The 25,364-nt window shown below is 39.8% G+C and overlaps 1 protein-coding gene across 2 annotated transcripts in view; it reads right to left on the reverse strand.

Moving 5' to 3' along the window:
- The window catches only part of TSPAN9 (tetraspanin 9), a 186,637-nt gene that overhangs the window by 84,312 nt on the left and 76,961 nt on the right, over positions 1 to 25,364 (reverse strand). The window contains exon 2 of one of the 2 annotated variants that reach the window (XM_068401620.1): positions 14,928 to 15,007. In XM_068401620.1, coding sequence (XP_068257721.1) covers positions 14,928 to 14,990 — 63 coding nt within the window. In that variant the 5' untranslated portion in view covers positions 14,991 to 15,007. Of the gene's footprint in view, positions 1 to 14,927; positions 15,892 to 25,364 lie in introns of those variants that run through there. The other variant, XM_068401619.1, reaches the window with a different exon arrangement.

The following is a 25,364-nucleotide window of genomic DNA, read 5'->3' on the forward strand; positions in this document are numbered from 1 at the left end:
CCTCACACAAGTGCAAATGAACCCTCTCAGCTTTCTCTGATGGAGGCTGGGAAAGAAAGCAAATAAGCCGGCAGCTGTTATTCCTCAGAAACCCGATCATAACCTCATCAGAATCTTTGCTTCCCCCACTCAGTTACTCAAATTTTGAATTATAAAAGGGCAGGTACAACATTAGTACCAGCAAGGCTGGGCATGGAGAACAGATAGGTAGGTGTACAGCTAAACGTGGGGCAGCAACAAATTGTGTGCTGTGGATTCTGATGAAAGAAAGGAAGAGGAAGAGACTAGGAGGGGACAGAGGTGAAGAAATGAAGGACGCTTTTATCTTCCCCTTTTCTTTCATATTTCTTTATGACACACACAGTAAAGCTTTAAAAGACAAAAATACTTCTAGATATATGTTTCCACAAGTAAGAGACCATATAGAATTACAACAGCGTTGTTTTCCTCCTTTTGTATTAATTTTATGCACATCCTTCTTGAATATATTTGTTGGAGAACTCTTTGTAGATCCAGAATCAGGATCTCCTAATTGGGGTGGTAAGAGTTCTTGAATAATAAGGAAATAGAAACCATCCAGATCCAAACAAGAAATTCTTTCTCCTTTCCATTGTTCTGGCTCCACTCTCCTATCTTCCTGCTGTGTGGTAAAGCTATCTGTTCTTCCACACTCCTGAGAGTCTCCCAAGATGCAGGAACTGGGACAGCCAACACCTATGGAAGAGTTATACACAGAACCATAAAACAAGGTGGGACACCACCAAAAAACACCAACATCAGGGATATAGCAGATAAGGACAGCCTCGAGGAAGAACAAATCTTTTCCCACCTTTTGCATGTCACCTTTTGAGATAAAAAATAAGGAATGCTGAACAGAAGTATCAGTTTTACAAGAAACACATTCCAGGGTGGGAAGCACAGAGAGAGAAAAAAAATCAGTGGTTAAGAACCAGAAAAATTAGAAGTAAGTAACAATTTAAGTATCAGTGAAATTTCTGATAATGTGTCTAATTGTACAATGCAGAAGAAAATTCATCCTTAACTTTCTCATTTGGATTTATGGGAGAAGTATATAACTCAGTGGATCTTCAGCGTGTAACATACAGCAAGTACTTAAGCTTTCCAAAAGCATGCCCTGCTCCAATCAGGATATGCCATTTGGAATAAGTTGGGGGGAACTCATTAAATCACTTATTATTCACACTACAGGAATGTGAATTCTATTGGCAAAATGAATCAATCAGACAGCGTTGAGCTAGTCTCTGGAGTCTACATTAATCAGTCCGACAAGCTGTCGCTAAGTATTGGGTCAGGCTCGTAACACAGCATCCAACCAGTGGGGAAAAAAATCCCTGAGACTGCTGAAATAGGAAACAGTTCACCCATATAAAGTTGTCCCCAGAGGCATGTGTCAACCATTTATTACTGCTCACACACAGCTGCAGAAGCTTTTAAGTGAGAAACGTGCATTCTTGGATGTTATAGAACTGTGTGTGTTGTGGAAACACGCTTGATCCCAGCTATTTCTGTGAGGACAAGCAAGATGAAGTATCCTGAAAGAAATACTGCTGGGCTCTAATATGGCCCTCTGAAGAAAACACATTCAGGAACTTGAAAAAGGACTAAAACTAGGACACACGTCAGAACAGATACACAGTTTGGAAACACACAGAGTTGTCACGCAGTCTGCACTTCAATAAAATGTTTAAAAAAAACACCACCTCTATTTCTACAAACTATTTTTCATACAGACCCATTGTTTTCAAGGTTTAGCTGTTCCCTGACCTCCCCCAACGCAAGTCTAAAATATAAATTATCATTTAAAAAAATGCCATGCATGAGAATACACAAAAAATTTAGCTTTTTATTAAAAAACAAAACAAAACAAAATCCCACAACCATTAACCCGTCCCATCCCCAGCCCTAGTAACAATCATGAACTCCTAAAATCTCACGATTCTGAGATATATAACCTGTTAATGACACTGAACGTAACAGTGAAAACAAGCACTAGTTGGACTGCAGGAGCCCTGATCAGACCAGAAATAAAAGTACTGTGAAAGAAAAAAAGCAGTCAGCAGTTCCAGTAAATACTGTGAAGCAGTGTAACACATATAGCAATGCATAAAATCAATATACTGTACTAGAGAACACAATCATCCACTGCCACTGCTTGGATGGGGGAGTGATAAGATCAATGTTTTTGTTCTTGTCAGCACTTGTGCCAGCTGTACATTCAAGCTAGATGGAGTTTAAAACTAAGCATGACTTACAGTGACACAGCTGCAGGATGGGCTATAAAAACTGCTGAATGGCTCAAAGAAGCAGAAATGTTTTGGCTGAAGTGTACTTCAGGAGAGGCTACAAAGGAAAGCAGTCAGATCCACTCTCAGAGGGAAAAATAACAGAAGGATGGAAGTGTTTAATTGCAGCAATGTATTATGAGGGTATATGCTCAAAAGTGAGGAAGAAAACATTTATGTCCTCACAATAAAGCTGCTTCATCTCACTGAACTCTATACGTGCACGCTGCTGCTCTAAACTTGACGTTAAAAGCTACACCACAGTACACCAGGATAGCATAAATATTAGCATAAGCATTTAAATCCTCCCCCAGGCTGCATGGCAAGACTATATCCACCAGATCAAGGGATGTGATTATTCCACTCTACTCAGCACTTGTTAGACCACACTTCGACTACTGTCCAGGTTCTGTTGTCCCAGCTCAAGATACTAGAGACCATGCAGCAGAGTGCCACCAGGACAAACAAGGGGCACAAGTTGCTCCAGAGAAAATTTTGGTGTGGCTATGAGAAAAACTGAGAACAAATTGAATGAATTGAAAACAATCAAACATTGGAATAGATTACCAAGAGAAATGGTGGAATCTCTCTTGCTGTAAGTACTCAAGGCTGAGCTTGACAGGGCCTTGGGTAACATAATCTAAGACCTTGCTTTCAACAGAATGTTGGACCAGATGTTCTCTAGAGGTTCCTGCCAACCTAGAATTTTTCTGTGATTCTGTGATCTAACCTTATGCTATGCTAAGCACCAATAAATACTACTTTTGCAGTAACCTCATTTTAAATCACAATTTCTTTGATTTTTCTTCCCATTCCAGTAATAAAATAAAATAAATAAAAACAATAATGACATGCAGAAAGGAGGGCAGTTCACTGTTTTTCAGAATATCTGTCAGCATCTACTGAAATTATCAAGCAGTAGGCTTAAAAGGAAGGACTCTTTCACAGAATACGTTAATTAAACAAGTGAACTTACTGCCAGAGAATTTAGGAAAGCCATAGGATAAATGACTGAAAGGAGTTCCATGAGTTTGTTCAATTCCTTTAGTGTTTATTATGGATTCTTTACCATCTACTTTCAAAGACAGGATATGCAAACTTTTGGTCTGATCCAATATATCCAGTTTTATATCTGAGCCTCATGAATGGAAGATAAATCAAACCACTAAAAGTCAAACATAGTAGTCTTAACTATCTTAACTTGTGACCCCACTACAGTTTATTTGCATCATCAATTTAAATGCTCACAGCAGAATGATAGAAACCTTACCACTAACATCTAATAAATCATAAAGCACAAGAATGATTTATTCCAACTAAGTTGTAAATGGAAGAACAGGCTAAGAAACAAAACAAGAGGAAAATCCAACAATAGTGACAGCTTCCATTTCTATCTAAAAGCAAAAAGAAAGAGTTAAAATTCCCAAGAAAATGGGATTCTAACCTGCCAAAGTAACAGATAGCTCTATCACACCAAGGTCATATATTATCACCACCTCCACAGATCAATTCTATGAGCAGAGTGATAACACCTAAAAAAAAGCCTAAACAAACACAAAAATAACAAAATCGGATCAAAGATAACACTAGCTATCTGCATTTTAAAGTACATCCCATAAGACACAAAACCAATGTTGCACTGAAAGACATAAACCCAACATCCTCCCAGATGCTGACAGTGGAAAAAAAGATCCCACCAGAGAGTTCTTTTTACATTCCACACGCTGAAAAAGCCATTAGAGCAAACGTTGCTCTGACAGTAGAAGACAAACATATGGCTTGAGGGGCTATGGAAAGTAGGAAGAACTGTTACTGCCAGACATGCAACAGGCAACTTTTTCTTCTTCTTATCTCTACCTTCTTTAAGTGTTAAATACAATGTTGGTTTATTTATTTATCATTTATGAAATTATTTTATTATCTGGTTTGGAGTCATAAAAAAAAATTTACAATGGACACCATTAAGAGAGACATCCCATAGCAAAGTCTTCACCCTGACCGTCATCTATTGGATGACAACCTCACGAGGAGAACTTGAGCTTTCTTAGTGACACTTTGCAGGTGGTGGGGAAGGTTAGGATTTATGTCATGTGTCATGAGAAAACTTCCACTCTTCTAGGTACTTCTGGAAGTCTGTGACATGCTAAACCTCTGGAGTACACAGCCAAATAAAAGGATGGTCTATGGGTCCTAAATCTGAAAGGAGTTTTGTGCCTGTGGACTATGCTGCACAAGCATGTGGAGTTCAGAGGCGACTTGCTTGCATCAAGCCTCTCACAAGGCACGGCATGTAACAGATGGCCTCTTGCTTAAGACACTTACTAAGGACTTCAGAGGTCCAGATTCAATTTCAGTTTAACTTTGTACAAGTCTGTTAGTAGGACACATCCACACCATGGATATAGACAGATTTAAGCTGTCTCTGCCCAAGCTAATCTGTAAATGAAAGTGCAGGGAAGATCACTGCAAAGACAACCAAGCTTGAGAGAGGTGATTGGCAGGATTTCTGAGCTCATGGGCAATGCCCTGCACACATAGCCAAGCAGAACTCAACACATGCCTATCCATGCTGAACTGGACTACATGTGGACTTGCTAGTTCTTGCCACCAATAGCTCTTAGTCCTCTACCCTGTGCTCCATTGCAGATATTCTCTTTGTTTTGCTGTCTCAGCTTTCCATCTCTATCAGGAGGATAAAAGCACGGCCCATACTTAGAAAGCATCAAGAGGATAAATATATTTAAGTGGTCCTAAGGCACTCTGGGATTAGGACAACAGATGTAATGTCAGTTCTTAAAGCAGTGAAAATGGAGATGACAGGGCAATCAAAACTCTAGGAAAGAGCAACTGAGAGCATAAAGTTGTTTTTTTTTTTTCTAATTTAACTGTGTCTTTGCATCCAGAGGACACTGCAGAAGAAACGGCACTCTTTAGGACACAGCAACAGCTAGATGAAGTGGAAAAAGGAGGGGAGGCATACAAGTAGAGGACAATAAGATTCTTAACTGCTGACTTAGTTTAAAACTACTATGAAATGAGATGTTTACATTTCTGAATTACAATCCATTGACAGACAGCTCTCTTACCTGTTTAAGATCATAACTGGTTCGAAACTCTCCAAGACAATACAGAGGAAGAAATGAGTCTTGTGGAAAGCCACGCTACTCAGCAGTGACACAGCTACTAACAAAATGTAAGTATTCGACAGCATCATTTAAAGTAAAGTGTGCTTAATACATCAATCAAGAAACCTAATAGAACAAACCTCTGATTCAGAAGTAGCCCTTCTAGTAACTTTCAGTTCTCTAAGATAGCAAATTAAGCAAGAAAATTTGATTGACTAGTACAGTGCCAATTCTTTTCCCTCCGTTTCATTTTTGCATCATTTCAGACTCAGTGATTGTACATTGCAGTATATAGAGATGATTATGTATGACAGAATTACTCCAAGTTAACTGCTTCCACTTAACCATTACACACATTATTTGCAGAGTAAACTGCTTGGTTTAACTTAACATGCTTTGCATCACATGTGCAGCATGGTAGAAACGTGCACACAAGTAACTAATGCATCTCTGCTAATGACTAGTAATTCGTTAAGCTGATGAAACCCTACAGTTTATAGTCATCTGTTCATAATCTTATCTTCATCCATAGCTCATAATTGTCTTGCTTCAGTCTTCTTTACCATAAAAAAATTAAAACCTATTAAAACTCACTTATTTCAGTAAAAAAAAAACAACTTATCAGTCATAACTCCTTACAGTGTTAGAAATTAGTAATCCAGTAAGTAACAAAAGATCAGCATAACAGTTTCTGCTGGTTTTAATTCCTTGCAGCAACTCTCAATACGTGTCATACACTTTTAAAAATCAACAGTAATGTGTTCATTTCCTACTGCAGACCTACAACTTGTACCTACAGCAGTAGAAATTGTACCAGAATGAACATAAAACAGAAGTATGGGGAAATCCACAAAAGAAATAAAAAAGGTACAAATTCAATCCCTGATGCCTCATGACTTGCCAGTGTTATATGGGAAGAAAGACATACAGACACTAGTTCAATGTATTTTCAAAACTATGTATCCCTGGTGCATTGATTAGAAACAGCACAAGGGGTTTTCATTCAGGAGTCAGAAGACAGGCAAAAAGACAAGAGTATCAAATGCAGCTTGCATTGAGGACCAAGTAGATTCAACAAGAATCCATGGGTACAGAATTCCTTCTCCACTAAAACAAAAGTAATATTTGCAAGCATTCTTTTGACTCTGAAAAGTTAATTCTCATTTACTGCATTTAACAACAAAAACATAGCAAACATAAGGAGGCAAATAAAGAAATGAAAGAAATGGCAAGCTAGTCATTCTGTGCTTCAGCTTGCATCCCCTTCCAAGGGATGCAAGGGATAACCAACAGCTCTGTGGTCCCAGACAGCACACAGGCTCTGGGTGAGAGAGGAGACAAGAGCGCCAGCATGTTAACTGAGACACTAAACACCTAAAGATGGGTTCAGATTGGTTACTAAGACTGTAGGGACTTGGCTATGCCTTGATTAAGGACAAAACCAAACATTGCCTGGATGCATTGTAACGCTGTGGAAAACCTATCCCTACCTGCATTACCTGAGCAGTGATAAAGCTATTGGCCATGGTGCAAAGTTTTGAGAGACGTTATTGAACATGAGCTGCCGATGACACTTAAAATTCCAACTGGCAGCAGGTCCCAAGAATATTCACAATCTCTGCTACACCGGATGGAGCAGTTAAATGAAAAAGGTTTGGACAGCCATGTGAACTTTGGCCCAGCCCAAGAAAAGCAGGAAGAAAGAAGAATGATCATCCCAGTCAAATTTCCAAACACTTGGAAGTTCAATTATCTCTGCTGAATAAATTCTGCAATTTTAGTTGCTCCTAAGCAACAAGGGACTGAGCTGAATGGAGATCTCAGTTGATTTAAAGCTAATTTGTTTCAGAAAATTGTGAAATTGCTTTGAGTTCAGTGCCTGCAGTCATTTCTGTAAAGTCATATTAAGAAAATTAAGTTTTATGTGACCACCCCAACAAGTTCAGCAAACATTCACTGTTTAATAACACGTCTTCAGTAATATTAAGCTCCTTTACTTTGTTTGGAAGGTGTGGTTTATTTCTGCAACATATTTAAAGCAAAGCCTGAGATATCCAGCAGAATTCCTCTTTGATTCAGTTTCCATGAGCTGCTGAAAGGTTCGGTAACTTTACGAATTATATGGGATAAACACAGAGAAGCTACTAAGTATAGTATACCATATTATCTGTGACAACTTGGCTGCCCATTAGGAACATCCTAACTTTACACACAGCAAAACCCCAATTAACTGAACTTTACTTTCCACAAATTAGACTGCATCCTCCCGTCTTTTCCACCTAGGTCTTGTTCCGTGTCAGCAGCATTTAAATAAGCAAAATTAGATGCCTCCTCGGACAGCCAGATAGTGGAGTTACAAGCTCATCCTCTACTCGCGTGATGAAGATTATACCCCTTCAGATCAGCTTCTTGCGTACTTACTTACCTGGAAGGTAGCAGGAACAGAGAAAAAGGGAGCATGCTAACGGAGGCCCAATCAAGCACCTTACTGAAATGTTCTGCGGGGGTCTAGGCATCCAGAGGTAAGTAAGAAACATTACAGTTCTTAAGCTTATTCAAATTTAATAATAATTGTACCCCATGATTATAACCATCGCTTTATAAAAGTTGTATCATCATTATTTTTAAAAGTTAGGGGAATTGAGATGCAGAAGGCTGAAGAAATTTGCTTAAGGTCATGCAGCTGGAGGATATGAGGAATAGAACCTGAGTCATGTATTTAAAGAAAGATTTAACTCTGGGAGTATGCGGGGGGCAGCGAGTGCTGGAGGGGAGTAATTCGTTGTCCAATTTGAAATTCTTATTCCGCTTCTCACTTTCAATGACTGTAAACCTCCTCATATACAAATGATTAAACTATGTCCAGTAGGCTACGATATAAGAGATATATACAACAAATCTGCTTTTTGAGTCATGAATTAACTCATTGTTTATCCAAAGTAACAGACACAAATGGGTCTCATACCTACCTACAGCTAGAGTAAAAACACTTCTACACTGAAGGAAAACAAAAATCACTAAAAAACCCCATACCAAAAGAATAAAACAACCTGAATAAAATATGGTTTTAGCAAAGAACAGTTAGTGAGAGAAACACAGTGAAAAATGCCATATCAGATGTCTTGCCTATCAAGTTGAAACAGCTTAGACCCTAAAACCGGTTATGGGGCCCTCACCACCTGGATTAACTAGTCTAACTCAGCTCTGAAACAAACCTCATTATTTTAAATTAAAACTAATCTCAGGCCTCTAATAATGTTTGAATATTATTCTCTAATGTTGTTGTACAGGTTTTTAAATTATAGAATCACAGAATCACAGAATGGTTGGTGTTGGAAGGGACCTCTGCAGATCACAGAATCACAGAATGTTAGGGATTGGAAGGGACCTCGAAAGATCATCTAGTCCAACCCCCTGCCAAAGCAGGTTCACCTAGAGCACGTTGCACAGGGACATGTCCACATGGGTTTTGAATATCTACAGAGAAGGAGACTCCACAACCTCCCTGGGCAGCCTGTTCCAGTGCTCTATCACCCTCAAAGTAAAGCAGTTTTCCCTCATATTCAGATGTAACTTCCCTTGTTTCAGTTTGTGCCCCTTGTCCTGTCGCTGGGCACCACTGAGAAGAGTCTGGCCCCCTCCTCTTGACACCTGCCCCTAAGGTATTTGCAAGTATTGATAAGATCCCCTCTCAGTCTTCTCTTCTCCAGGCTAAACAGACCCAGCTCCCTCAGCCTCTCCTCATGAGAGAGATGCTCCAGTCCTCTGATCATCTTTGTAGCCCTCCGCTGGACTCTCTCCAGTAGTTCCTTATCTTTCTTGAACTGGGGGGCCTAGACTTTATTTACATCATATTCATTAGGACACCACACCGTCTGAACTAAATATTACCTCTCCTTCTCCTCCCAGTCAAAATGCTGACATGCTAAAACATTTATCTAATTGTTCTCCCTCACTGAGGTGCATGTTTGCATAGGCACACCAACAGTGCTATACCATTTGGAGGGGAAACTAAAACTGAAAGCTGGAATCTTCTCACAGCTTATCAAATCCCTATTAAAAACTGAATTCTTCCTGCTAATGTGACTGAAAACGTTAGTTTTTTCCAGATTTCACTGTCTTGCTTGTTTTCTTTGGTTTTTGTTTGGCAGGGGGGCATTTGTTTGGGGGGTTCTTTTTTTGGGGTTGGGGTTTTTTTTTATTTTGTTTGCTTGTTTGCTTTCGAGTAGTCTTACTTCATGGGATTGTACGACAATTGTCACCACACTGCTGACTTATGTCATTAGAGTCAAAATATGACAGAAGTAAATATCGCTATTATGTCAAGAGACAAGCATCCCAGGGCCACTCATTGTCTCTCCCTGCCATTATTCCCTGTCAGAAAACGGGGGATATCAGATAATGCAGCCAGGGGGAGGAGAACAAAAAAGAAAGATTTTGAATGTGTTTCCTGTTCTAAACTGTCTGTAGGTAGCAATTTTGTTCTCATTTTAGAGACAAACTGTCCACCCCTCTTAAACCTCAGAGATTAACTTCCAGTTATGCTTAGGGTCAAAGTCTCTTCATAAGATTTAACTGTCTGTCCAACAGGTTCAGTTAAGCACTACAGCTTTGTGCTTCAAACTAAACAGTGCACTATGGCATATGTTCCAGTTTGGTGTAAATAAGTATGGATTACCTTTTATTAACCATTCTAAAATTCTTAGATGCTTTACAGTACCAATAGCTCTGACAGCAGCCAGACCCAGTGAATGGACATGCTCCCTTTCTTTTAGTCTGATCTGAGACTTTTACAGTAGAAGTGACCTGCATGGCTGCTGTACTACTGTCTTTATACTCACTGATAAACACACAACACTGTTATAAAATTTACTTTGAAACTGAATATTAAACATCTGAATTTGTAAATTTGACTCCATTTAACTTAGATAAGTGATAACTTCTGCGTATAATTATACCGTTAATAAACAGGTATTCTTATCAGATTTTTTTTAGTAGTTTAAATATAAACAATTTAACAAATAAACCACATTAAGGATCTTCTTGACTATACTTAGCTATTCCTTAGCTCTTCCTGAAACACAGAAGATCAGGGATTCAATAATCTTGCCATATGTTCCCCCTAATAAAATGCATTTTGTATTAAAATTAAGCAACGATAAAATCTAACTAGATGTGTATTATAAATGCTTCACTGTAAGCAGACTGATTAACCTTAGTTAAATGAATAGAACAACCCAAAATTTAACCACGACCACCGTCTGCTTGCAACGTTCTCTAGTGAAGTTTTGATAACTTATTCTTATCACTTCAAAATTTCCCGTTTAGGATCCTATGAAATTCTGTTTTTTTTTTTTTTAATTTATGTTTTATAGAATTTCCATTTTATAGCCAGTAAGATTTTCTGATACATTTTGTGAAAATAATTATTGTAATCCTTTTATCTAATAAAACAATGAAGTGAAATCTACCCTAGAAAGATACATACCCTAATGTTTATATTTGGCGATTACCTTTCTTGACAATTAAGCTGCTATCTGTAGAATCAAAAATCAATATTTTATTTCTTCTGCAGAGCTATATTGGCTACTTTGCAATTTCCATGTTTGCACATAAATATTTTTAAAGGCAAACTAAATCAGCTAACATTTGTTGTTGCCCAGTCCCTTCGCAAAACATATTATGCACTTAGGATGAATTTAGTGTAAATCATCATCCTAGTCACACAATTAAATACTATAAGCTTCCTTAACCCTCAGCTCAGACTTTCCTAATCTCTACAAGAAAGCAATGCCAGATGGCCAAGAACAACTGCTAAGAATCAGAGGGCCACAGAGAAATACCTGAAGCTCTTAGTGATATGGTGGAGAAACACCTTCTGTTTCAACTTAGTGCTGGGCCCCACTTAGACCAATTTGCTTTGCAGAACTCATATGCGATCCTTCCAAGTTAACTAATACACACACTAATAATTTTCAAAAGCTATATTTTGTGGTCATGAATCTAATTCACAAACACTGAATTCTTGCCAGGCAGAAACAACGCACCACCTCTTTATCGTAGTTATCACAGTGACAGTATGTTTGCTACACAACGACAGAGAGAATCCACTAACAACTGCACTTCATCACCTTCAAACATATGTATGTGCATTAATATATATATATTAAAATATATAAAATATATTCTATATAAAAATAATGTGTATAAAATAGAATATACTGATATAATCGGTCTTCAAATATATATGAGCTGGCTGCCAGGCTGAAGGAGCAGTACAGCTCACTGCCACAGAAGGGGACAGATTAGGTCCCAGCCTTTTTCTGTATGTCAAGAAGCAAATAATGGGAAAAAGATTCCTCTTTTTCTATAGAAGAACATCTTTCTTTGGGCCAATACTGGGACTCATTCAAGACAATAGTGGCCAGCATTCTGGGATGCCAAGGGATACCACCAGTCTTCATTTTCAGAGGAAGCATCTCAGAAACACCATTACTTCCCATGAGATGGGCTTTCCCATAAGACAGCAGGCTCAGAACAATGTAGCTTTGTGGCAAGCAAGCTGGTCAGCCAGACTGCCTATTGCAGCTGTACAGCTGCTAGACTGGCACCTGTTTAAAGACTCCCTGAAACACATTTTTCCCACCTCTGTTTCTAGTTGCCTAAAGCAGTTCCTGTATAAAAAAAAACAAACCAAACCAAACCAAACCAAAACACTTCTTGCCTTTGTCAGAAGATAACAGTGAGGCAGTGTTCTCCTCGCCTCTGGAGACCAGGTGCCTCATTCTGCTTTTGAATAACAGGTTCAGAAAATTTCGTGCTTAAAAATAAGTCTTCTCTTTTTAAAAATAAATCACCTTGCATTACAAAAGATGATAAGTCATGCTCAAGAGCAGGCCACAACTTCATGTTTTTGGACTTGGATTTCTTAACAGAAATTCAGAAGGAAGGAATGAGAACAGGCAAACCTGAGAATGGAAAAAAATGGGTTAAGAAAAAAGACAGGACTGAAATAGCAGGGAGCGCTTCAGGACAGGTTAGGAACACAGAGCACTGGCAGAGCTGCATGTGGAGCCCAGGGCTGGGCTAGCAGGAGAGTTCAGGGCAGGAGTGAGAGATACTGCAAGTGCACAGTGTCAGCAAGGAGCACATACAAAGCCAAACATCCAAATCTGTCAGACAGTTACAGTAGAACTAACATAGATTCTAGGTATGAAGCCAGAGGCAGCAAGCTACAGAACACCTGCCTGTAGTATTCTTCATTCTAGCTCGCATTTCCATGAGTAAAAAGATATTATATTTGAATGGCTCAAAACAATAAAATACCCTTGTTAAAAAAAAATAACGATCTAGCAAGACTGCATCCTCTGGAAGGAAGCATGGGAACATCAAGACTGGCTTACAAAATTGAGTATAAGCCAGCTAAAGCGAAGAAAGGGGGACTTCTGAACAATTTAAATGAGGCTGGTGGATCAAAGTTCTGGTGTAAACTACTCTGAAAAGTACCTGACGTCTTGCATTTAGCATTTTTCTATAATCTCTCAGATTCACCATTCCCAAGTATCATTTTCATTCTGTATAGCCTGGTTCACACAAAAAGCATTTGCATAATATTAGACAGAGATGTGGTGACAAAGTTTAGTAACAGAAAGAAAAGTGGCATAAGCCTCACAACGAACGACATGGTGGGGAGGGTATAAAGGGGATTAAGAGATAGGAGTAAGAGTTGAGGAAGCACAGGGTACTAGAGAACTGTTCCAGATGGTAGACTAGTTTTAACCTAGGAAGCAATGTGTTTGTATAAAAGTCCAGTGGGACTGAGCAGACAAAGATGAGCACACAGATGAGGTCTGAAATCTTTTTGCAAGTTCAAGGAATGGAAAAATGGACTCTGAAGGTCCTGTGCAGAGTCAAGAAAATTGCTGCTTGGGAAGGAGATAAAAGCAAAGAAAGATACTACATCTAAAGAGGTGAGGGGTAAGAGATACTTAATGACTGATCACAGAGGACCAGAGTAACGATATCAGAAAAAAAGCTGTTCCAAAACTAATCACAACATATAGCATATAAAAACAATACTTTCAAGGTGTCAATGCAGCATCGGGTCAAACAGCCAGTCTAATGTAAATCTGGTGTGTTCAAAGTGATTTATCCCAGAAATAGTTAAGGCAACTTTCTGGTAGGATTTGTGTACAGAAAAGAAAAAAAATTTTAAAAATCACAAGTGAATTTTGATCAGATGTTCTTCAGTGACCAGTTCTACCTTTCTATTTAAGTAAGACTCCCACAAGTTCAGTGATTGTATAATTTTGATCTATTACCAATAAAAGGTCACTGTTGCATGAGTGGTACACCAGCGTACCAAATCTCCCATTAACTACTGCTCTTAAAGGTTATTTCAGTAAGTGGGTCAAGATAAACAGAGAAGCTGCTAGTAAGACTCCTAATTTGAATAATGATATCTCTACACCAGAAGTAGCTATCTGAACTAGACTGTTAATGCCCCTTTTCCCAAAATAAATCCAGGGATAGCGTTTTCATTTATTTGTGATGCATGCTGTGTATTTCTGGATCACAACCATGAATAATTTTGTTCATGTGCCCAAGCTTTGCAACCATCAGGAAAACAGTGGCCTTTGATTTCAAACTAAGCAAACCATTTCACACTGGACTATATCCATGCATACTCAGTATTTCAAATAGCCTGTGATTTGCTCAACAATACTGTTCACTCAAGGATGCCTAGCTGCCAGATGACTTTTCTTCCCTCCCTTGCATGTCACAATACTTTGCTCAAAGTAGCCATTACGCTTTTAACTTGCTTGCTGAGGCATTGTTACAACTCCTCATGCCTCTTGGCTGATGGAGCAAAATCAATTTTGATCCCTCAGAAGCAAGTGCAAGTCTCCAACTTCACACGCCAATGTGGACAACTGCAGCTGAAACTGAATCCAGATTAATTCACCGTTCCAGTCATTTCACATTCATGCTGATACCTTAAGAGGTTAGAACATACATGATTTATTGTTTTTAATTGAAGAAATGGGACAGAACTTCCTTCAAACAAATAAAGCAGTTTGTCAAATGAAGTTTACAAAAAGCAAATGAGATTTACGATGACAATGAGAATGTACTTCAAATTTAAATTAACCTGCAGCTTAATGCAACACGAGGTATTACAACAGAATGCAAAAATATTGCCACTGCAGGATTTTAATGCTACAATAATTCTGCTCTTTCTTAGGTAACCCAATTCAAAACACATATTAGAACGGCATGTTTGAGGAGTTAGTAGCCAAACTACAGTAACCAGGTGGTAATAAAGATATAGAAAGTATGTACATTTTCCCAACAGACACGAGTTTAACACTGAAAATATTCCAAGCAGGTATGAGAGAGAGGGAGGGGGGAACTTACGGTACGGCTTCAAGGATGCACTATACACATAATGCAGCAGTACAGGGTACCAAATGAAGGCAACTAAAAAGGCAGTACTCACCCAAAATATTAAATTGAAAAGGAACATCATGTATTTCAAACAACACAGGCAGCCTCTTGCCATGTTGCACTTCTTAAATTCTAAAAGGAAAACAAAGGATAGATCCAGGTAAAAGATCACGTATTTGCTGCCTTTGGGTGCGCTGTATTTGTCACTTTTTACACCAGTCCCAGTCCCAACGCCGGTCCCGGTTCCGACCCCAGTGTTGCTCTGTGTGCGTGATCCAGTTGTACCATAGAAAGCTCCAGCAGTAAAACCTCGACCAAATTGCCTCCCTGAGGTAGAAGGTTTAGCAAAATCTGAGTCTTTGCTATCCAAAGATGGACTCCGGTGAATTGAAGAATCCTCACTACTTGACTTCTCCATGATCTCTCTTTTCACAGTTGTCAGATTTAATGTATAACATCTCTCAGCATTAAATGCAGTGCCTTGCAAATGCCACAGTGCGATAAGAGCTGTCTGTGTTTGGCTTCTCTTTTTCTTCGTACATAAATCAGCTAATCACTGCAGAATTTATTCACTGCATTGTTGCTGGTTTTATTTTTTATAGCAATGTAGGCTGTACTCTGTCCATCTGTGGCATGGATTTATACATTAAAATTCCATGCAAGAGCATACTCATGATTTATCTTGATGAATCAGTTATGCAGAACTTCGATTTTTATTCAAAAGAGACATAAGCTCTTTCTCTCCGCTCCTAGTCTACAGCTCTCTAATCTATAGGCAGCAGATGGTCCTTGCATCCATTTCCAAAAAGCTTCTGCAGTACACCTGGGAGACTCTCCTCGAGCCGGAGCACTTTCCTTGCTCTCAGCTTCCCTCTCTGTGTCTCTCCGACTCTCTCACACGCTGTCTTTTTTCTTTCCACCCATTTGCAGTATCTCATTCAGTAACCAGCTATCGGAGCGCACTCTGCGTTTCACTGCTGTTGCCGTGAAATCATCAGCAACTGCAACCACCGGGCATTTCCCACAGAAATCCCTGACCTAACTATCGAGTAATAAATCCACCCTCCTGCTCGCCCCTCCCCTCTGCTCTCCATCGGGCCAGTCAGCAGAAGCCTTCTCCCCCAGGACACACCTCCATGACATAATATCTTTAATAGGATTAGAATTACTCTTGACTATACAAGTGCACAACAGAAAAACTCTTTAAATGTCAAGTACTGTTTAGCTGTTTATGAGCTAGAACTGTGAGGTACTGATGCACCTTTAATGCTATAAAATACTGGAAAATAATGGATAGAAAGACAGGTGCTAACCTCTCCCTGCTCATTAAATTAACAGTGACTCACATTTTTTTTCTGGCTTAAACAAATGCCATGGGACAAGGAACTGGAATAGACTAGCACCCAACACACACTGAATAGGCACATGTCTCAGTTATACATGCACATAATGTGATGCCATCACCTGTGACATAATTAACCCTAACCAGAAAAGCAGAGCTGCTGTCTCTTGCAGGGTCATCAATCAATTCTTAGAACTCTTTAAATGTAAGGATATCTGAATCTGCAGCTATTTACACTCTGTTTAACTAGGATGTCAGAGGTTGTTCTTGTGCATGGCAATAAGCCATCTTACATTGCAGCTAGTCTGTGAACTACAAACACTGACCCAAATGCCACATATGTTTTTCCACATAGTAGCGCAACACGCCTGCTAGGACTCTGAAACAGGGAGGGCACGACCGTGCACGTCTGTGTGTGCGTATGTGTGCAAGTGCCTGGACGGGAGGAAGAGAAATACTTCAGGTCACGCCTGGTGCTTCCAAATTCGTCATTTTGTCATAAGCGTAAAAGCAGCACACTGATGGTGCAAAGTGATACAGCAGATTTAAAACGCAGGTTCTTCTTTTCTTTTTGTAAAGAAAGAAACCATATTAGGAGGCCACTATGAAAGAAATCCAGCTACCAGGAAAAGCAAAAATTATGCACGATTTTCAGCTGACCCTTTCACATGCAGATTATAATGCCCTGTTAATTACTTTATCAGGTATCTTAGAGAAAAGATAAGATAACATTTATTCAATCTTAGATATCTGTGCCCAAAAGCCCCTTAAAACTCTGTTATTTTTATGTAACAACATCAGAATCAATGCCCTAAAGCAGTGTTGTACCTTTCTCAACAGGATTTTTGTAAGAAAAGATCCCTCCACCATAAAGTACTTCATGCCATGAAATATCCAGTGTTTGTACAACACCTTTCTCTCACATCTTCTGTTCTAGAATAACATTTTACCAACAGGCAGGCCCAAGCCTATATCAACGGTGTTTATCCACTTTGCTTTTCAAAAGTCATTTCGGAACTACTTGCATCAAATGTGTCCATCGGAAAGGCAACTGCAAGATGACCACTCAAGCAGCGCATATGATAAGAGAAAAGGCTACACACAAAACACCCAAGTAAAAAAAGATAAATTAGCAGCGACCAAGTAGAGTGGGGCATTTCTGTGCATGTCTATGGTGCACTTACAAGCTTCAATGTGAGCAGTTATGAAGAACCAACTTTCTCAGAAAAGAACATGGAAGAGACTTGTAGGCCACAGCCAGGTACCTGCCTCGGACACCAGAGCCTGCAGGGTAAGTCGCATTCAAACACGAGGCAAATGTCTGAGTATGGTTTTAGAAGTCTGATAAAACTCTTCTGATTGAAAATTCATTTACTGGCTCTGTAAAGTTGTGCCACTGCAATCTTATGCTGCAGCTAGATACTTTCAGTGGTTTTTACTTCATACAAAATTGAGCTGTCAGCCAAAAAATTATGAGAATGCACAAGTATTTTAAAGCATTTTTTCCTGTTGCGCCCATTGGCTCCCCATAGAATTTACACTGATGCAGACTAGCTTCAGGAAAAAAAAATGCTGTGCACTTGTGAAAACTAATGCGATATAAACATTTGCCTTAGCTTTCCACATGAAGTTACATGACAATAGTAACTAATCCACTCTCCTCAAGGTTAAAAAAATGAAAGAATATTTTGTAATAAACAAAAAATCTCCACAAATCCAGTGAGAGTTTGTAAATAGTGGAAACATTTCTATTGGTGGTTAAAAAAAAAAAAAAAACAACATGTCTCCCTCCAGGCTTTTTTTTCCCAAGTTTTCATTATTAGACCGTATTGAAGTTTTCCAGTTTTCCATTTTTGCCTTCAAATACTACAAAAGATTAGTTTTCTTTACCACTACCTGCAATGCATCTTCCATTAAGAGTTCTCCATTACTGGTCTACATCACAATTTAATTTCAGAATGAACAACTAAAGACACACGTATAGCCAACAGCCAGCTTCAAAATCCAAGCCTGAGCAACAAGCACTAGATCAAACATGGTTCCAGATCAGCCTCCCCTCCTGCTGTGTACAAAGGAAACATATGCCCCTCTTACGGTTATGCTGTTGCCACCAGGGAGACTTTACAAGCTTCAATAACCTTCCGCCACTTGAATTTGCGGCCATGGAGCAGCTTTACAGATTAGACGCCACTTCCTCCTGCTGGACCTCTAACTCAGTATTTATGTAGCTCAGTTAATAAATCTCACAGAACTGCTTACTTGCTGAAAAAATCAGCAGTGAAAAAGCTGTAACCAGGTCATCCAGCTGTGTTTTGACTAGCCATTACACTTAACTCTCCCTCTGATTGAGACTTCAGAGGTACGTGTTGCTGCAAGGCCATTCAACAGTACCTTACGGTGGTCCCACTTGACAGAGTAACCTCAGCACGGGAACAAATACATTTTGCTTCGCTACAGATCTCACCTCTGTTGAGCAATTAGGGCATGAAAAACATTCAAAGGCTCAATCTGTACTTCATTAAGCTTTGATTACTGAATCACAGGATTTCATTGCTGAGAGATATCTCCACAGCAAGAAAATCATTTCAGTCCCACACACAAATGCCTGGGACAAAGCAACGAACATCAGTCCATCGCATCTAAATGGCTCAACCAAGTATTAAGGGTAAGAATTCAGGCCACTTTCAGATACCAGGTATGAAAATGGATGTCACAATGGGTATAGCAGAAAAATTGAAAGGAATGGTATTAGTAATAAGGCCTGAACAACATAGGCTGGTTCTCCTACTGAAACTGATTTACTTTGTTCCCTCCTGGGAACATTCCACCATAGTCCTCAAAATACAGATCCCAACAACTTCAGTTTTTACTGGAAGCCACAAAATATTTAATATTTTTTTCTTAGCCCTTAGTTTTATCCCACCAGAATTTCAGTGCCAATTATGCCCAGCTACAGTGCCCCTGAACCCCTCTGTTTGCTTCTGCCCCGTTCGGCTGTTTTTGCACAACTGGTTTGTGGAACCTTGCTGCAAGACAGAGCAAAAGCTGACCAAGTTTATACACATATTTATAACCATGTATTTATAAAGACATCATATGGATATAAAACGTATTTCAGCAATATATAAAAATTATGCTTATTTCTCCCCTTATAAAAGTTCCAAATCCATTTTACAATACATTCCCCTTAAATGATCTTGCTGATCCAGTGAGAGGGAGATGGACCACAAAAGGCAAGAATAGGAACAAACACTGAAGGCTGAGCAAAAATATCTTAAGCTTTTGTTATGGTCCCCCATGATTCCTGACTTGAAAATATGAAACTCTATGAGTTTTCAGAAAGGGAAAATAAAAACTCCAGTCACCATGACACATTAGCCATTTTACAATTTATTATATATTTTACCTTGCAGTTTCTATTACGTAGGATAGTGCTACTGTCACCATTTTAAATATGGGGAACTCAAGGACCAAGACATTTGCAGAGGATGAATAGGAAATTGCTGTCAGAGAAGCAAACTGAATCTGTGCCTCACATGGCCTCAGCTAGTACACTTAACCATTGCACCATTCTCAAATTAATTATTTTCAGAAATCATGAGTTTTAGTAACTCTGCCACATGACTTCACAACAATACTGAGCCCTGCAGAGAGACACACAAATGCATATGCTACCAAGTGTTCAAGGGATATTGTTCTTAAATTCACTCTTCTCTTTTGAATGATATTGACCAAGAACTCAATTATACAAGCCTTCCTCAGGGTACACTAGGTCGACAAAGAACTGAGATTGCTGAGTATAAACTCAGTGACTACATCTTTCCAGTCACTGCTCTGAATCCTGGAAGGCCAAGAGAAGGAGATATGGAACAACAGTTGGAAAGAATAGCTTATGACTTTGGCATACAGTTGTATACGGATGAAAGCTCAGATTCAAAAAACAATGCAATGATTTTGGAATAAGCTTAAAGGAAAACGAATGTCAAAAAAATATCACGAGACACAAAAACATGGAGTTCTCAGGACTTCCATGCTCCTGGTTCCACAACAAAGAGCTTACAGATTCCAGCAAGTCGAAATACCTGGAGTTCCCAGGGCTCCCAAGACTGCAGGATTTATAACCAAAAACCTGGATCCTCTGAGCATTGTATCTCATATCCTGGGGCCTTCCAAGCTCCAGGCTTGCATGCTGTAAATTCAAAGCATTCTGCCCATCGTGGGATTGGACAGAAACATGGTAGGTTTCAAGGACAACTTTGTATGCTAGACAAGTTTTGAAACCTGCTTGTGTTTTTCAGAATCAAATATCCCAAGCTATATTTTACCTTTGACACACTTTCATCTTCCAACAGGAAAAGTTTTCCATTAGAAACAGACAGAACTACTACAACTTCAGTTTTGGAGTCTCCAATCACTGATCATAGCTTCCCACATTATTTAGAGCATATATGAACAGCTTGTTTGTTATAAATGCTAAAAAGAACCACTACCAAGTGTTTAGAGAAGAGTGAAATGCATACTTAGTTTCCCTACTAGCATGAACAGTGGCCATTTCTAATACCTTCAGAAAACCACCACTTCCTTGGGCAGTTGGCCATACAGACAATGGAGGGGGAGACTGGATTCATTAAGAAACAGGCTTACTCACAGCTGGTACTTGCAATCTGACCAGTAAATTATTATCTTCTAATGCTTTGTGAGATAGGACAGAGACAAGCTCACGCCCTTCTCTCTTCAACCCTGTAGCAGGACCAAGAGTGTCCAACAGGCATCATCTGACCCTCAGTTCCACTTGCAGAAGAAAGCTACCTCCAGAGGCCAGGTAGAAGGACCTGGGGCAGGTAAATGTGCATACAGCATAAGTTGGAAGGAAAACACAGACACTCTGATGGGTTCTTAGAGGCTGGGCTCCATGTTCTGGGACTCCGCTTAGCATTGGCATGGCTGAGGAAAAGAAGGTTGGCAGAGAGACATGAGTGGGACAGCACTCCAAGATGCAGGAAACGTGTGAAGCAGCACCCCTGAGAAGACACTGAGCTTGAGGTCTATGGGAAAAGGATCTGTTCTTACAGACATAGGAATTCAGTGTCCAGCCACCTCAATCCAACACCCACCTTCAGCAGACCTGACTTCACCCAGAGAAATTATCTTTCTTGAAATTTCTACTGGGGAGGAAATGAATTAATCTGTTTCCTCTGTCACAAGGGCATGAGCATAACAGTTTGTGGTTGCCTCATCAGCAGCACAGTAACGCTCCTTGCCTCCCCAAAGCAAAGAGGTAAAAGCTCTTTGAATGGCCTAAACTAATACTTTCTAGTTTATACTTACATATACCAATAAGAACAGTTTATCCTTCTGACATGCGGCCCTCACTGGAGGGATGATCAAGAAAATAAGACCCTGTTACAAGACTTTCCACTGTGCCAAACATTCTATATCATTTGGTCCCTGGGATTTCCATTAAAAATCATTCACTACCAACAGTGCGTAAGTGGCTGAGATTTCTCATTTAGGATTATGCTCCAGAGACAGAATGAGATTCTGTCTGAAAATTGTATAAAGGAATTAGCTGTAAACGATGTCAGGGACCTTAACCCACTGTGATCAGATGCAGATGATGACTTGATATGCTAATGCACAGGAGACATGGGAGGTGGGAGTCAAAGTGCAATATGGGGCCCCAAAGCTAAGAAATTGTGATTATGTCACACCGTCATACCAGCTGTCCCTCAGGGGCCCTCAGACTGAGTAGAAAGAATGTCTGAGTTTCCAAAGCAACAGAAAAACATAACTTTATAAAAAAATAGAAATCCTGCTACCTACATTTAAATTTTTAAATCAAAACATTTGCACTAGCAAAAGGGTCTTTTGAGGTTTTGTTTTCACTTTACAAAGAACATCATGAACTATGCCAAAGTGAAAGAAGCTCTCTAAAGATTAGGTTAGAATGCAATTCACCATTGATGTTTTCACCTTTAAGAACTAAAATCTAGAAAGTTTATTTATTGTTTCTTTCTGAGAATCCCTGGAAGTGAGAGTCTTCTTGGGCTTGGCAGTGTACATAAGGAGACCAAGTCAACCCATACAACAGTCTACAACGCAAGCAGAAAACAAGATATTAATAGCTAGCTTTGAATATAACAACTATATTGGATATTTTTTTAAAGTCCCAAAACTACCTTACCAATTCTCCCACTAGCAGGTAGAAGAAAATAGAAAATATGAAGGGCAAGAGTGCCCAAGCAGACAGGTCTATCCTGCCAAGGCAGCAGTGTACCAGGTGCTTTGGAAGAGTCTATTTATGCCTTTTAGCATAAGAATCTGTATCCCTTTTAATTACAGGGCATTCATCTCATCTTCTGTAGCAATGAATACATTGTTCCATCTCCATCAACAGCTAATCCTTCTTAAATTCTGCTGAGAAATTAAACTTAGCCTCAGTATCTTACGGCAGTGAGTTCCATAGGTTCCATGTGTTAAAAAACACAGCATCTTCCTCTTATTCACTGTCAGTATCAAGCCTTCCAGCTCTGTCCTCTGTTCTGGCATTCATGCTCATCCCATAATTCATTATTTTGTAATCCTCTATTACATCCCATGTCATTTGTCCTTCATCAATTTAAGCACTTATCTTTTCAGTGTCTCCTGTTACTAAAAACTCTGACTCCCTAATAATTTCAGTTAACCATCTTAGGGCTTCTTTCTAATTGAGCTATGTTTATACCATAATCTTTTCCAATCTGCTGATGAAAATATCTTCTTCTTTTTAAAGGACAAGAGTTAATATTCAAATTCAAAATTAATTTAATAAATTCTGTTTCTATCAATACCTTACCTTTATGAATGTGAAGTCATTCAGATTCAACAGACCTTTCTTCACCATTCCCATTTGGCTTTTCTATTTCAGATTCAAAATTTGGTCTCTGAAAAGCTCAACATTTCAGAACCTAACAGGAAAATCCTTGTAGTTTAAATTCTGTATCTTATCTGTAGGAGGAAAGGGGCTTTTCTCACTACAACAGCATTAGTTTAATACCAGTTACTTGTAAAATCGTCAATAAGCCCATTTTCGAGTCAGGGACTCCTTGTAAAGAAACTAACATAAGCCGAACCAAGCCTTGGCCATCAATGATACAAATAAACGTGTGGTGCCAACTGCTGTCCCCTCCCAGTACACAAAATAGCATATGCAGAGAAGTGCTTTTTATTGCACACAGAGAAAACAAGATCAAGGGAGTAGAAAGCTGTCAACCACAGGCAGGAAGGTGGCAACATCATATCCCTGATATCCCCATGGGATCACAGAATCACAGAATCACAGAATGTTAGGGATTGGAAGGGACCTTGAAAGATCATCTAGTCCAATCCCCCTGCCGGAGCAGGATTGCCTAGACCATATCACACAGGAACGCGTCCAGGCGGGTTTTGAATGTCTCCAGAGGAGACTCCACAACCTCTCTGGGCAGCCTGTTCCAGTGTTCGGTCACCCTTACCGTAAAGAAGTTTTTCCTCATATTTAAGCGGAACCTCCTGTATTCCAGCTTGCACCCATTGCCCCTTGTCCTGTCAAGGGATGTCACTGAGAAGAGCCTGGCTCCATCCTCATGACACTTGCCCTTTACATATTTATAAACATTAATGAGGTCACCCCTCAGTCTCCTCTTCTCTAAGCTAAAGAGACCCAGCTCCCTCAGCCTCTCCTCATAAGGGAGATGTTCCACTCCCTTAATCATCTTCGTGGCTCTGCGCTGGACTCTCTCTAGCAGTTCCCTGTCCTTCTTGAACTGAGGGGCCCAGAACTGGACACAATATTCCAGATGCGGCCTCACCAGGGCAGAGTAGAGGGGGAGGAGAACCTCTCTCCACCTGCTAACCACACCCCTTCTAATCCACCCCAGGATGCCATTGGCCTTCTTGGCCACAAGGGCACACTGCTGGCTCATGGTCATCCTGCTGTCCACTAGGACCCTCAGGTCCCTTTCCCCTACGCTGGTCTCCAACAGCTCTGCCCCCAACTTATACTGGTACATGGGGTTGTTCTTGCCCAGACGCAGGACTCTACACTTGCCCTTGTTATGTTTCATTAAATTTCTCCCCGCCCAACTCTCCAGCCTGTCCAGGTCTCTCTGAATGGCTGCGCAGCCTTCCGGTGCGTCAGCCACTCCTCCCAGTTTGGTGTCATCAGCGAACTTGCTGACAGTGCACTCTATTCCCTCATCCAAGTCATTAATGAATATATTGAATAGTACTGGTCCCAGTACCGACCCTTGAGGGACTCCGCTAGACACAGGCCTCCAACTGGACTCTGTCCCATTGACCACCACTCTCTGGCTTCTTTCCTTCAGCCAGTTCACAATCCACCTCACTACCCGATCATCCAGACCACACTTCCCCAGTTTAGCTGTGAGGATGCTGTGGGAGACCGTGTCAAACGCTTTACTGAAATCGAGATAGACCACATCCACAGCTTTACCATCATCTGAAACATCACAAATCAGATCTCCAAAACCATGCTTTAAAAATTAAAGACCAAAAAAAGAAAGCAGGGGTGAAGAAGGGAAAGGGTTCTTCTCATTTATCACCTATTTTTTGCAGAGGTAAGGTACATGATCCAAGTGCTTCTCTTCCACTCCCACTATAAATGACAGTTTAGATTTTTATGTCTTCCCAATTCACTACAGATTAAAGAAAGCTAGCACACAGCAGAAGGCTTTTTTGCCTGTCATGAGAGATGGCATCCCTTCTTCCTCTTGGACAGTGTAGGAGGACTTCATTAATACAAGAACTTTTCTAACCCTGTCCAATGTGTACAAGTCCCTTGAACAAAATCAGGTGAATACTCTTTAACCTCTATTCTAAAGAGGCTGTCTTTCATCAGCAGTCTGCTGTTCTGAATTAACTGACAGCTGGTGTCTATGAATTACCAGAACTACTATTAAACTTTAAAACAAACAAATTTAAAAAAAAAAAACCTCATACATATGGCTCCACCTGAAGAAAGAACAATGAGAATGATGTGAGCATTAATTTTTAGAAGGCAGCATGCATCTCTGAAACCTCCTCAATTATGCCACTAAGGAACATTTCTAGGCACATTCCTTTCACAATTGAGTGAATTCCTTCATTGCTAAAATATTCATTTTTTGG

The sequence above is a fragment of the Nyctibius grandis genome, chromosome 5 (genome assembly GCF_013368605.1).
Source record: "Nyctibius grandis isolate bNycGra1 chromosome 5, bNycGra1.pri, whole genome shotgun sequence".
Taxonomy (NCBI): domain Eukaryota; kingdom Metazoa; phylum Chordata; class Aves; order Nyctibiiformes; family Nyctibiidae; genus Nyctibius; species Nyctibius grandis.